General features: G+C 40.7%; 1 protein-coding gene and 1 long non-coding RNA gene across 8 annotated transcripts in view; one reads left to right on the forward strand and one right to left on the reverse strand.

Annotated features, from left to right (window-relative positions):
* The window catches only part of LOC135099095 (uncharacterized), a 6,914-nt gene extending 2,838 nt beyond the window's left edge, over window positions 1–4,076 (forward strand). The window contains exons 2-3 of the long non-coding RNA XR_010267638.1: window positions 2,690–3,544; window positions 3,654–4,076. This is a non-coding gene — a long non-coding RNA (uncharacterized LOC135099095). The remainder of the gene's footprint in view (window positions 1–2,689; window positions 3,545–3,653) is intronic.
* LOC135099093 (probable E3 ubiquitin-protein ligase HERC4) overlaps window positions 3,055–15,000 on the reverse strand; it is a 32,385-nt gene continuing 20,439 nt past the window's right edge. For 3 of the 7 annotated variants that reach the window (XM_064001505.1, XM_064001504.1, XM_064001507.1), the window contains 4 exons: window positions 6,268–6,460; window positions 5,301–5,384; window positions 3,898–4,029; window positions 3,055–3,484 (listed from right to left, as the gene is read on the reverse strand). In XM_064001505.1, the coding sequence (XP_063857575.1) occupies window positions 3,323–3,484; window positions 3,898–4,029; window positions 5,301–5,384; window positions 6,268–6,303 (414 nt within the window). In that variant the 5' untranslated portion in view covers window positions 6,304–6,460 and the 3' untranslated portion in view covers window positions 3,055–3,322. Of the gene's footprint in view, window positions 3,485–3,897; window positions 4,030–5,300; window positions 5,385–6,267; window positions 6,461–7,025; window positions 7,116–7,808; window positions 8,023–8,693; window positions 8,818–9,632; window positions 9,831–10,059; window positions 10,149–15,000 lie in introns of those variants that run through there. The other 4 variants (XR_010267632.1, XR_010267634.1, XM_064001508.1 and 1 more) reach the window with 3 other exon arrangements.

Raw genomic sequence — 15,000 nt, forward strand, 5'->3', positions numbered from 1 at the left:
CGCTCCATTTTTTTTTATTCTTCATTTAAATATTGAATTTATGTGTTAACGGAAGTCCTCCTCCCTCCTCCTCTGTCTGTCTGTCTGTCTGTCTGTCTGTGTCTATGCGCTCTCTCTCTCTCTCTCTCTCTCTCTCTCTCTCTCTCTCTCTCTCTCTCTCTCTCTCTCTCTCTCTCTCTCTCTCTCTCTCTCTCTCTCTCTCTCTCTCCCTCTCTGCATTTTGAGAGAGAGAGAGAGTTGACAGGCCCTCACCTCTCTCTCTCTCTCTCTCTCTCTCTCTCTCTCTCTCTCTCTCTCTCTCTCTCTCTCTCTCTCTCTCTCTCTCTCTCTCTCTCTCTCTCTCTCTCTCTTTCTTGCCCCCATAGGTTGCCTTGCACGTTGCGAAAGAGACAGGGAGGGAGAGAGAGAGAGAGAGGGCATGGGTGCATTATACCTTCCTCCCTTCTTAACCTCCCCCCCCTCTCTCTCTCTCTCTCTCTCTCTCTCTCTCTCTCTCTCTCTCTCTCTCTCTCTCTCTCTCTCTCTCTCTCTGGTTATAAGTTCGAAAATAATTTATCTTAAATAATTACTTTTTTTTATTTATTGTTTTTATATTTGCGAGTGTGTGTGTGTGTGTGTGTGTGTGTGTGTGTGTTTGAGGCAGTGTTACCGTAGTAGTAGTAAGTAGTAGTAGTAGTAGTAGTAGTAGTAGTAGTAGTAGAAATTCTTGTTTTGAATCTCTCTCTCTCTCTCTCTCTCTCTCTCTCTCTCTCTCTCTCTCTCTCTCTCTCTCTCTCTCTCTCTCCTATACACACACACAGAAATCTTGTTAATATGCCATTAGAACCATAAAAACACACTTGAAAACCAGCGTCACTTGTGCTAGTCTTTTGAGTGTAGAAATTTTGTTAATCTGTTGCTAGAACCGTAAAAACTTCCTTGAAAACCTGCGTCACTTCAGCTACAGCCATTTGAGTGTAGAAATTTTGTTAATCTGTCGCTAGAATCGTAAAAACACACTTGAAAACCCGCGTCACTTGTGCTAGAGTCTTTTGAGTGTACAAATTTTGTTAATCTGTCGCTAGAATCGTAAAAACACACTTGAAAACCCGAGTCACTTCAGCTACAGCCATTTGAGTGTAGGAATTTTGTTATTCTGTCGCTAGAATCGTAAAAACACACTTGAAAACCCGCGTCACTTGTGCTAGAGTCTTTTGAGTGTAGAAATTCTGTTAATCTGTCGCTAGAATCGTAAAAACACACTTGAAAACCCGAGTCACTTCAGCTACAGCCATTTGAGTGTAGGAATTTTGTTATTCTGTCGCTAGAATCGTAAAAACACACTTGAAAACCCGCGTCACTTGTGCTAGAGTCTTTTGAGTGTAGAAATTCTGTTAATCTGTCGCTAGAATCGTAAAAACACACTTGAAAACCCGCGTCACTTGTACTAGAGTCTTTTGAGTGTAGAAATTTTGTTAATCTGTCGCTTGAAAACACCCGCAGGTATTTTGAATAAGCGTTTAGGCAAATATTTCGCCTCAGATCTCCGGTTCTCAGCATTTTTTTTTTTTTAAGTTTGTCATGTTTTTTTTTATTTTTCCTTTAAAATTTGCGTTATTTTTTTAAGTAAATAAGTGCCACCAAGCTCATTTGAATACACGTGCCCCCCCCCCCCTCTCTCTCTCTCTCTCTCTCTCTCTCTCTCTCTCTCTCTCTCTCTCTCTCTCTCTCTCTCTCTCTCTCTCTCAATAATAATATAATAAGGCTTTTTTTTCTCTCTCTCTCTCTCTCTCTCTCTCTCTCTCTCTCTCTCTCTCTCTCTCTCTCTCTCTCTCTCTTTCAATAATAATATAATAAGGCTTTTATCTCTCTCTCTCTCTCTCTCTCTCTCTCTCTTTCAATAATAATATAATAAGGCTTTTCTCTCTCTCTCTCTCTCTCTCTCTCTCTCTCTCTCTCTCTCTCTCTCTCTCTCTCTCTCTCTCTCTCTCTCTCCTCTCAATAATAATATAATAAGGCTTTCTCTCTCTCTCTCTCTCTCTCTCTCTCTCTCTCTCTCTCTCTCTCTCTCTCTCTCTCTCTCTCTCTCTCTCTCTCTCTCTCTCTCTCTCTCTCTCTCTCTCTCTCTCTCTCTTTCAATAATAATATAATAAGGCTTTTATCTCTCTCTCTCTCTCTCTCTCTCTCTTTCAATAATAATATAATAAGGCTTTTCTCTCTCTCTCTCTCTCTCTCTCTCTCTCTCTCTTTCAATAATAATATAATAAGGCTTTTATCTCTCTCTCTCTCTCTCTCTCTCTTTCAATAATAATATAATAAGGTTTCTCTCTCTCTCTCTCTCTCTCTCTTTCAATAATAATATAATAAGGCTTTTATCTCTCTCTCTCTCTCTCTCTCTCTCCACTTTTTTTCTTTCACTAATAATAATATAAGGTTTTTCTCTCTCTCTCTCTCTTTCCACTCTTTTTCTTTCAATAATAATATAATAAGGCTTTTCTCTCTCAAGATTTCCTCTTAACCCTCTCTCTGTCTCTCTCTTTAATTTAAACCTAGTTAAACGTAGGTACATTATCATGCGAAGGTACATTATCAGCTGAAGGCGCACTGCCACGTGCAACCTGTTTTAGGGGTGTGATACAACACAAATATAAATATAAAGATATATATACATATATATACATTCTTTATGGACTTGTGTTAATATTGTTAGCAGGAGGGTTGGGAACGAGCCCCTCCAGTGGTGTGCTGTTAACTTCACGTCCTGGGTATCCATCCCCCTGATATGAGGGACGGAGGACGCGAAGACGTTCCACGGTCTGGAGACTCGCCCCCAAAAGGTGGGCCGGTGTTGGCTGGAGCGGGAACGCGGCACTTCCACCGAGTCACCACCGGATGACACCGTGGAGCTTGCTGATGTGTGTGGCAGCACAGGACATCCAGGAGAGGGCGGAATACTCTAAATAAGGCCGTATCTGGCCCTTGTAGAGCAACAGCCTCCCTCTCATGTCCAGCAAGTTGGCCACCCTCCTCTCTCTTTCTCTCTCTCATTTTTATAGTGATAATAATACAAGTTACCTTTTTCATTTTCTTTATTTCATTCATTTTTTTTTGTAACAAGACTAAAAAATATACTCAATTTGATAATAATAATAATAATAATAATAATAATAATAATTCTGTAAACTATTACATATATTTTCTATTAATTTCTATATATTCTATTTTCTTAACAGGCACTTCCTCCCACACACAAGGTCACTCTTATCCAACTCACACAGCCTCCCCCTGACCCCCTCACACCCTTCAACACCCCCTCACACCCCGTCAACACCCCCTGACACCCTCACACCAGGCCGAACCCTTCACTCTGCTGTACGGCCTGTAGAAGTTTGTATTTCAGCTTCTCTTTGGTGTTGTATTTTGGCAGGTTGAGTTGGGTGATGCAGGTGTGTGCGACCGGAAGGAAGCTGTCGTCTGCTGTGCTTTGGATCATCAACTTGAGTGCCTGAGAGAGAGAGAGAGAGAGAGTTTATAAGAGAAAAAGAAAGAGAGGGAGAAAATATTGGTGTGTGTGTGTGTGTGTGTGAGAGAAAATACAATAAATTACTATTAAATTTATTATTATTATTATTATTATTATTATTATTATTATTATAAATTTATTCATATTTCAGAGGAATGACTGAGAAGAAAGGAAGGAAGGAAGAGGAGGAAGGAAGGAAGGAAGGAAGGAAGAAAAGAGGACAAGAAGGAAGAGAAAAGGAGGACACTCTCTCTCTCTCTCTCTCTCTCTCTCTCTCTCTCTCTCTCTCTCTCTCTCTCTCCCACAGACCCACAGGATGTCCCCCCACAGGATGTTGACAAACCCCACAGTCACTCCCCTCAGCCCCTCTCTCTCTCTCTCTGTCTCTCACCTACCTTCATGCCCAGAATAGGAACCCTGTCAGTGCCCGTCAGGAACTTCAAAAACAACTTCTTCTGCTCCAGGGAGAGTTTGTGAAATACTTCCCAGAACGTGCGTATGACCGGGTGGTCTGGGAAACATTTGCCCTGGAAACACCGACAGAAATCAATAAACAGAAGGATATTAGTGTGAACGGTGTGTTTATTTACATTCCTGCGGTGTCGTGTGGGAGGACTGGGTGAAAACAGACAGTAGAAGAGGTGGGAAGGGGAGGACTGGGTGAAAACAGACAGTAGAGGAGGTGGGGAGGAGAGGACTGGGTGAATAAAGACAGCAGAGGAGGTGGGGAGGGGAGGACTGGGTGAATCAAGACAGCAGAGAAGGTGTGGATTGTGTTCTACAGGAGAGAATGAAAGGATTGGATAAATATTAAAAGAGAGAGGCAACAAAAGATTAGAGACATGAGGAAGGATTGGAGAAATATTAAAAGACACACACATACACACACACATCTTGAAAAACACTTCCAAACAGCCTTTAATGCTGACAAATCCTTGAAAAACACACAAAAAATATATATATATACAAATAAACAAATAAACATATGTAAAGCAAACCTAATATACCTGATCCTATTATAATTGATTCAGAAACTGTAGACCGAGTAGAAGAGTACAAATATTTAGGTCTTATGATTGATAATCAACTAAAAGGTAGTGCAAATACCAATACGAGTATGATATTCAAGAAATGTAAGCAGAGACTTTATTTTTTACGTATTTTAAACAACCTGCATGTAGATAGACATATAATTAGCCTCTTTTATAAGTCTATAATAGAGTCACTATTAGGTTTCTCCTTAACCACTTGGTACGGCAAGCTAACATGTCATGATAAAAGTAAGCTTAAAAAGATTGTGCGAAAATCACGGAAATTAGGTGCAGAAACAAAACCATTAGATAAGCTGTTCCTTGAACAATCTATGAAGCAGGTTGAAAAAATCATGAACGATTCATTTCATCCCCTCCACTCCTGCTATGTATTCCTCAGGTCAGGCAGAAGATTAGCTCTGCCGACTCAACGCACGAACAGGTATAAGAACTCATTTGTGCCAAAAAGCATCATGCTCTATAATCACCAACACTAAAACAGCAATTGTGCAATAGATGTGTGACTGTGATATATCTAATACATGTATGTAACCTTAGTATGATGTGCAATTATCTTAACTTTCAATCATTTTAACTTTTATTTTGTAAATACTTTTTAACATAATTTTTACATACTTTTACTCAACTTATATTGTACGGAGCTCTGGCCAAAGCAAATTTCAATTTGTAAGCTTATTATGCTGCATCTTGACAATAAAGTTATCTATCTATCTATCTATCTAATTAGTCCTGCACCTGGTTCTCACCTGCCGAGTGGCGTCACACCTGAGCAGCAGCGTCTTGGCCTGAGGGTCGAACAAGAATGGATACTCACAGAACAGGATTGGACTCTGTAATGTAAAGGATTGGATTAGTTAAAGTTGTTTATAAGGGTTGAAGGGGTAAATGAAGAGTTAAAGGGTGTATTTTAAGGGTTTAAGGAGGTAAATAAAAGGTAGAAGGGTGATTTTAAGGGTTTATGAGGCTATTTAAAGGTTTGGTGTCTTTTAAAGGGTGTTTTTAAGGGCTTAAGAGAATAAATAAAGGGTTTTCAATTTATAAAGGGTGTTTCTAAGGGTCTGTCAGTTAAAATTAAAGGAATGTCAATTTTAAAGGGTGTTTCTAAGGGGCTGTCAGTTAAAATTAAAGGAATGTCAATTTTAAAGGATGTTTTTAAGGGTTTAAGAGAGTAAATAAAGGGTTTTCAATTTTTAAAGGGTGTTTCTAAGGGTCTGTCAGTTAAAATTAAAGGAATGTCAATTTTAAAGGGTGTTTCTAAGGGGCTGTCAGTTAAAATTAAAGGAATGTCAATTTTAAAGGATGTTTTTAAGGGTTTAAGAGAGTAAATAAAGGGTTTTCAATTTTTAAAGGGTGTTTCTAAGGGTTTGTCAGTTAAAATTAAAGGAAATGTCAATTTTAAAGGATGTTTTTAAGCGTTCAACATTGAAAGCTCCCCCAAACACAGTCACCCATTCACAAACACCCCCAAAACACACACAAACACCCCCAAACATGGTCACCCACCTCCCAAACACCCCAAAAACACACCCAGACACCCCAACAACACCAAAACACATCTAAACACCCCAAAAACACACCCAAACACCCCAAAACACACTCAGACACCCCCAAAACACACCCAAACACATCTAAACACCCCAAAACACACCCAAACACCCCCAAGTCACTCACCCACCTTTAAACACCCCCACACCCCCACACACACACACCCACCTCCCTCCTGGACATCGGGTGAAGCCTGCTGTTCATCCAGTTCAAGTAATCATTCCTAATATCAATTTTCTCTGCAATTTCTGGGATGTAAAAGTCGTCGCAGTTCAACCGCCCCACTCGGCAGCCGGCTTGGAAGTTCAGACCGTGGACCAGGGACAACAGCCGCAGGGAAGACACAAGGGCACGCCGGTCTCTGTGTGGTGTGGGTAGGTTAGGTTAGGTTTGGTTAAGATCTGGTTGTGGTAGTGGTGGTGGTCTGAGTGCTTGTAAGTGACGTGGTGGTGTTGTTGTAGGTTGTTGTTGTAGAGAGAGAGAGAGAGAGAGAGAGAGAGAGAGAGAGAGAGAGAGAGAGAGAGAGAGAGAGAGAGAGAGAGAGAGAGAGAGAGAGAGAGAGAGAGAGAGAGAAAATACAAGCTATCTCATTGGACATACATCTAAATTGGTGTACAGAAGCCTTACCTAATATGTGTATGGATTTGTGAGCATATACCAGCATCTCTTATGAGTCTGTGTGTGTGTGTGTGTGTACCAGCCTTACCAAGTGTGTGTGTGTTTCTAAGTGTACACCAGTGTTTGCGTACAAGTTTACATGTGTACACCAGCCTTAGTATGTATTTCAGTGTGTTTTTAATTGTATACCAGCATGAATTTTGTGTTTTTTTTGTGTTTTTAAGTGTATACCAGCATGAATTTTGTGTTTTTTTAAGTGTTTGAGTGTTTATTTAAATTATCTGTTATCCCAGCCCCTCCAGACCCACCTATGGCATACAGCGTCAGTCCAGAGTACAGCCCCAGGTTGGTCTCGTTAGCCCGATGAGGATGAAAGCAGGAATCATCATCATTAGGCCCTGTGGATGGTGAGGGTGGTAGAGCAGGAAGTGGTGGGTTAAATAATATTGTTACTGATAAATTCTGTTGTTTTATATTATAATTATTTGGCTACACAGTAAAAATATAGATTTGAAAATATACTTTGTAAACCTCAGTAACTTCCACTACAGCCTGTTAAACTAGAACCATGAAAACACCCTTGAAAACCCCAGTAACTTCCACTACAGCCTGTTAAACTAGAAACATGAAAACTCCCTTGAAAACCCCAGTAACTTCCACTACAGCCTGTTAAACTAGAAACATGAAAACTCCCTTGAAAACACACACACAGGCAACCCCCTCCCGGCCACACACACACACAAACAAAACAGACAATTTACCTCAAAACACTTGCAAAAACAGCCCCAAAACACCCCAAAACTGACAATTTACCTCAAAACACTTGCAAAAACACCCCAAAACACACACACCTGAAAACAACCTCAGAACAATGAAAGGGAACAAAACACAAAAGAACAATAAAAAAAACAAAAAAACAAGAAAACAAGCTGCAATATCAGGAACACAAACAAACACACACACACCCTACAAGCAAACAAACAAACAAAGATAAATAAATAGATAACAGGATAAAGAAATAGAAAAAAAATCATCATAAAAAACAAACTAGAAATCTATAAACCAATACAAAACGCAACACACCCACATACCACCAGACAAGACAGAATGGAACCTTGCAGGGACGTGGATGATATGCTGGTAATAAGCCACACAGACTTATTACCACACAGAGGAATACAAGCCGCTGGAGTCATGCTTGGGGTAATAGTCAAGGAGAGCAGGAGACAGAGGCACCACCACCGTCAAGCTGCGCAGGTCCAGGATCAGACTGCCGAGTGCCACCTTGCTTGTCCGTGCGTTCCTCTGTGGGTGTTAGGTTAGGTTAGGTTAGGTTAGGTTAGGTTAGGTTAAGTTAAGTTAGGTTAGGTTGGGTTAAGTTAGGTTTGGTTAGGTTAAGTTAGGTTAGGTTAAGTTAGGTTAGGTTAACTGAGGTTAGGTTAGGTTAAGTTAGGTTAGGTTAAGTTAGGTTAGGTTAAGTTAGGTTAGGTTAGGTTAGGTTAAGTTAGGTTAGGTTAAGTTAGGTTAGGTTAGGTTAAGTTAGGTTAGGTGAGGTTAAGTTAGGTTAGGTTAGGTTAAGTTAGGTTAGGTTAGGTTAGGTCAGGTTAAGTTAGGTTAGGTTAGGTTAGGTCAGGTTAGGTCAGGTTAGGTTAAGTTAGGTTGGGTTAGGTTAGGTTAGGTTAGGTTAAGTGAGGTGTTTTTAATCTTTCATTTTATCACAGTATTTTTTGTTGTAGTATTTAGTTGGCTTTGAGCAGTGTCCCTCCTATATATATAAAAAATAAAACAAAATAAACAAATAAATAAATAAACTAAAACAATAAAATGTTTACGACTTTCAATCACTTTCCCGACACACTTGTGTATGGAGGCAGTGTTGCATGAGCCTTGAGTGACAAATATTGCGGCGTATTGACAACCAAACACTTTACAAACACTCAGCTTAGCAACACACACCAACACAACACCCTGCTCACCTTCTCCTTGATGTCCGCAGCCTGTACTGCCCCTCTGTCCCTGCCGTCCACCTCACCACCGCTGCCGCCGCCACCGCCATCGCTGCCGCCAACTTGCCTGCCGGATCGGAGGGTTGCCGTTGCTCTGAAAGTTACGTTAGGTTTGGTTAAGTGGGGCCGTGGGAAGAGGATGTAGGTTAGGTTAGGTTTGGCTATGCTTCGTTAAGTTAGACGAGGTTAGGTTACGTTAGGCTAGGTTAGGTTAGGTTAGGTTAGGCTAGGTTAGGTTAGGGTAGGCTTCTTTAGGTTAGGTTAGGCTTGGCTAGGTTAGGCTTGCTTAGATAAGGTTTGGCTAGGTTAGAATTGCTTAGGTTAGGTTAGGTAGGGTTAGGTTAGGCTAGCTTGGGATTATGACACGAGATAGCCAGTCTTGGGGAGGAGGAAGCACCAGACAGAAGTTCGGGTAGGCTTCTTTGGGTTAGGTTAGGTTTGGTTAGGGGCAGCTGAGGAGTGTGAGGCTCCACCACATCAGGTTAAATTTCAGGTAATATTTGAGTCATTTTCTCACTCACCACCAAAATTTTCCCACTGTAAAAACTTTAATATTTTTTTTCTGAAGGCTACAAAAGAAATCACTCGTTTTCCCATCCCAGACTCCTAAACACCACCCCTTTCTCCCTTCACACACACACACACACACACACACACACACACACACACACACACACACACTTTCCCTCACAGCACAAAGGAACATAGATGAGCAATTAAATCCACAACAACAGCAGCATCAGCCAGCCAGCCATCCAGCCTCTTCTGACTTAAATGTAGAAAACTTTTAAACACGTAGATATAACATAACATTTTCTTCTTTACACACACACACACACACATTACTATATTCCTCTCACAACACAAGAGCAACACTAGGGAACACAAAGAAAGACGAGGCCCACTAACCAACATCTCGACAGGAAATGAGTGAAACCTTCTGACGTATCACAAACATCCAAAATTCATTATCCTCTCACTTCCTCCTCCTGTGCTTTATTTTACTGCTTCCGTGACGTGGGAGAGTGAGGGAGAGCGAGGGAGAGCGAGAGAAAGTTTTATCACCAGCTGAAAGGAATGTACCGCTTTGTTTACATCTCAGAAGAGAAAACGAGGGTGTCACTTCTGTCAACGGGGTTACTAATCCAAAGCTGAGAGAGAGAGAGAGTAGTAGTAGTAGTAGTAGTAGTAGTAGTAGTAGTAGCAGCAGTAGTAGTAGTAGTAGTAGTACACAGACAATTATACTTCTCTCTCTCTCTCTTACACTCAAAACACACACACACACACACACACACTCAATGCACACTCTTACAAACCAACTCTCTCTCTCTCTTACCTCAGAGCTAGATTGGTGAGCTGAATTCAGTATTTGTACCACCACATTCGTGTACACAGTAACCAGCCTTAGTGTAAAGTCCCTTGGAAGAGAGGCAAGCCAGGAGAGAGAGAGAGAGAGAGAGAGAGAGAGAGAGAGAGAGAGAGAGAGAGAGAGAGAGAGTCATATAACCATTTTATACTCAAGATAATAAAAGACAGCAAGCGTTTAATTATTCACTTTTCAACTTTCCCCGCTTGTCTCTAACCTTTTTTCCACTGTGCTGGTGGTGGTGGTGGTGGTGGTGGTCACACACTTGCATCTAGTAGTTTCATATATCACAACATACGCTATAACACCCCTGACACGCTTCTACTATCACAGCCTCTCTCAAAAACACTCCAGAATCTTTTATTTTACCTCAAGCACACCACTTCTACCCTCAAAGACCCCATTCTTACCTGCAACATGCCTATAACATAACCAAAACAACTCAAAAGCAAGTCCAATCACACTAAAACACCTTAAAACACCTTAAACATACCCAGAACATTCCTAAACGCACAAAAAAACAACCTAAACACATCGAAAAAGCACCAAAATATCCTCAAACACACTTAAAATACTCCAAAACTCACCTAAATTGACTTAAAACGCATCCAAAACACACCGTACCAACCCAAAACACACTCAAACTCATCCATAACATCCCAAAACACAATTAAAACATCCCAAAACGCTGAAAACGGGCCAAAACACACTTAAAACACCCCAAAACACACCCAGACTGACCTGAAATACCCAAAAATACCCACAAACGCAGACACAACTCACCCGTATCCACACAAAACACACCCAAACTCATCCATAACATCCCAAAATACACTTGAAACATCTCAAAACATTGAAAACAGTCCAAAGCACACTTAAAGCACTCCTAAACAAGCCTAAGACACCCCAAAACACACCAGGAACGCTAAATATTGACTCAAACATCACCAAATCCCTAAAACACACACTCCAACACCCCCTAAACATCTCCAGACACACTCCAACACCCCCTAAACACGCCAAATACACTGAAAGCACTGTCAAGGAAGACAAATACTACAAAGACAGACAGGGCAGCAGGGAAAATTAACCTAAATATTGTTTTCTTAGCATTTTTCTGTTTTACCACCTCCTCTATTCCTTCTCCCTTCATCTTCCTCCTCTATTTCTCTTATTTTCTTACTCATTCTACTCTTATCTACACGTCTGAGTCTAGAAAGACGTGGAAACACCAGGAAAACACTGCAAAATACGATAAATATTACACTTGAATGGCAAGCAATGTGAGCTACTAATTTCAGTTTAGAAATTTTCACACTTGTTGGCACTTGCTTTTGTTACATCAGACTGAAATAACGTTCTCATGTTCGAGAATGAGGCTGTATTTTTTTTCCGTTTCTCCGTTGTAGTGTGATTAACAAGACCACTGTGGTGAGCTCTAATTGTTGTCTTTCAGAACTTGCACGCTGCAAGAGTCGTCGTCAGGTACACCAAGCAATCCATTCTCTGAGAACATCTTTTTTCCCATTCTTTATATTTTTTCTTCCATATTTCGCTCACTTGCCCATTTTAACTGCAACACTCATAAGAACATAAGAACATAAGAAATAAGGGAAGCTGCAAGAAGCGACCAGGCTTACACGTGGCAGTCCCTGTATGAAATATACCTATTTCTATCTGTTATCCCCACCCATAAACTTGTCTAATTTTCTTTTAAAGCTCTCTAGTGTCCTAGCACTAACTACATGATTACTGCGTCCGTTCCACTCATCTACCACTATATTTGAGAACCAATTTTTTCCTATCTCCTTCCTAAACCTAATTTTTTTTAAGCTTGAACCCGTTATTTCTTGTTCTACTCTGGTTACTGATCCTAAGAATTTTGCTTACATCTCCCTTGTTATAACCCTTATACCACTTTAAGACTTCTATCAGGTCCCCTCTTAACCTACGTCTCTCTAAAGAATGTAAATTTAACAGCTTCAACCTCGCCTCGTAAGGAATACTCCTCATCCCCTGTATCCTTTGTCATTCTCCTCTGTACTGATTCTAATAGACCTTTATCTTTCCTGTAATGTGGGGACCAGAACTGCACAGCGTAGTCTAGATGAGGTCTGACCAGCGCCAAGTATAACTTTAATATTACTTCCGGCCTTCTACTTTTAACACTCCTAAAAATGAATCCTAGTACCCTATTTGCCTTGTTTCTGGCTTCTATGCATTGTTTCCCTAGACGGAGTTCTGAGCTAACTATAACTCCTAAATCTTTCTCGTACCTTGTACCTACCAGAGTTTGGTTGTTTAATGTGTACCTATTGTGTGGGTTTCCTCTGCCTACGCTAAGCACTTTGCATTTATTGATATTAAATTGCATTTGCCATCTATCCGTCCATTCATTCATTCTAAGTCTGCCTGCAAGGCGATGGCATCCGATTCTGACCTAATTAATCTTTGTCATCCGCAAATTTACTAACATCACTACTAATTCCACTGTCCAAGTCATTGATATATATTAGAAATAACAATGGCCCTAATACTGATCCCTGTGGCACCCCACTAATTACATGACCCCACTCGGATTTCGAGCCGTTTATTACCACTCTGTCTCCTGTTACCAAGCCATGACCCTATCCAGCCTAACACTTTCCCATCCAGTGTGCCCTAACCTTTCTCAGGAGCCTTTGATGGGGTACCTTGTCAAATGCTTTACTAGTCCTGATATAAGATATAACCATCACCATTATCTACTGCCTCGTGCACCTTACTGTAAAAACTTAACAAGTTTGTCAGGCAAGACTTCCCCTTCGTGAAGCCATGCTGTGACGGATTTATCAAGTTATGTTTGTCTAAATGTTCCCTAATGTTCCTCGCTATTATTGACTCTTAACATTTTACCTACAACTGAAGTTAAGCTGACAGGTCTGTAATTAGACGCTAAAGTTTTATCTCCCTTCTTAAAGATGGGTACTACATTAGCCTGCCTCCACATTACTGGTACCTCACCCGACTCGTGATTTCCTTAAGACAGAAACTAACGGCTCACTAATAATCTCTTTACATTCCTTAAGTACTCTGGGATATATTTCATCAGGTCCTGGTGTCTTGAACTTTTTTTTTAGCCTATCTCCTGTTCCACTATCTCCCTAGTTATGGAAATATCTGTCAGCTTCTCATTCTCATCTGCTCTACACACCTGTTCACTATCTGGCATATCCTGAATGTTTTCCTGGGTGAAGACAGTTAAAAAATAACCATTCAAGTTTACTTATCTCCTCCCCAGAACTAACCAGCTCTTCATCTGCTGCCTTTAATGGACCTACAGTATCCTTATTCTTCGTCCTGTATATCAGATAAAATCCCTTGGGGTCCGTCTTCGCCTGGCTGGCTACCTTTAATTCATAATTGTCCTTCGCTTTCCTCGTTAACTTCTGACTGTTCTAATTCATTGTGTCCTTAAAACTTCTTCACCTGCCCTTAATCTCTTATATAAACTTCTTACGCCATATAAAATGCTTTAACCTAGCAGCCATCCATTTAGCGTATTTTTTTTTTATATTGTTCTATACGGGATATCTGCTAACTGATCTGTATGAACTTTACGAAATATTTATACAATTCATCTACATTTACTTCACCTAATCCCCTCATTTCGTCCCCTACCATCCTCCACTCCCTCGGCTACTCGCCTCGACCTCACCTCTCTCATTTCAGCATGACCTGACATTCCAACACACCTATCTCCCCCTTCCGGACACATCTGTAGCGGGACACAAGTCACCGCTCCTAGCACTCCGTTTTCTGTAAGATTTTCACCCTTCCGTTTTCACTCTCTCTTCTGCACAGGCTTTTGTCTATCATCCCTTCTATCCTCACCTCAGACCTTTACCTGCGTGACTGCTTCTTCCCTCAAGCAAGACTTAAAAAGTCCTCTACTGAGCACAACAGAAGACAAACCTAACCGATTGTTGAATGGAGGGAGTGGACCTTGTAAGGTGGTTTGATCCACAGGTCAATTAATCATCCCAAGGGGTTAATAGCGTGTGACCTCGGTGGAAGGTCAGGCTGAGGCCCTAATGAAGTCATAATCCTGTCGTGCTAATCCTTCTTGAACTGTTTTCACCCCCAAATTTACGAATTTACATTACGAAGCCTACTCCAGTGACCGACCTACCACACCTTGATGTATTATTACACATTACACACTACACTTGCGAAATGGTATTGCCTTAACATAACATTAAACATTACGTACCGTTCAATTAAACGGTAAACTTACCTGCAAGTAGTCATTCTTTAGTACTTTTCCTGATATCGTGCTCGTTATCATGTATTACGAAATATTGTGCTTTCCTTTTTTTTTTTTCTCACTGCAATTACTATGCTACATATTTCCTTGATAATGCCGCCCTTCACGTTGCTGACATCGTTCAACACCCACATTTAAAAAAAAAAAAAATACCATTTAATCACTATGCATAGGCAGACCCGCTAGAATTTGGCCAACAGCATTCCTAGAAGGGGCACTTCCACTTATCTGGGCAAATAATCGATTCATTACTTTTCTCTCTCTATCCCTCGCAGATTATCCATATGTCCGCCAGTCTTTGCCCCCATACATTAATTCTTTTATCCACTATTTCTCCTTATTCCTCCTTCCCACTTCTCTAAGCCCGTCTCATCTATAACTTAAAAACAAAGAATATTACATGCCTAGCCATCTACAATTATCTGGAATATTTTCTCTTCCTGTACCGTTTTCTTGTTCTTCGTAACTCTTGTTATGGTGGATCTCGTTCTCAATTTTTATTCTCTAGCCACATTTTCCGTCCTTTATATTCTGTATTTTCTTTTCTTTGTATATTTGTTAATTTTGTGCTCGTAGGAACTCTACCTCCTACTCTCGTTAAGACT

The sequence above is a fragment of the Scylla paramamosain genome, unplaced genomic scaffold (assembly GCF_035594125.1).
Source record: "Scylla paramamosain isolate STU-SP2022 unplaced genomic scaffold, ASM3559412v1 Contig101, whole genome shotgun sequence".
Lineage (NCBI taxonomy): Eukaryota > Metazoa > Arthropoda > Malacostraca > Decapoda > Portunidae > Scylla > Scylla paramamosain.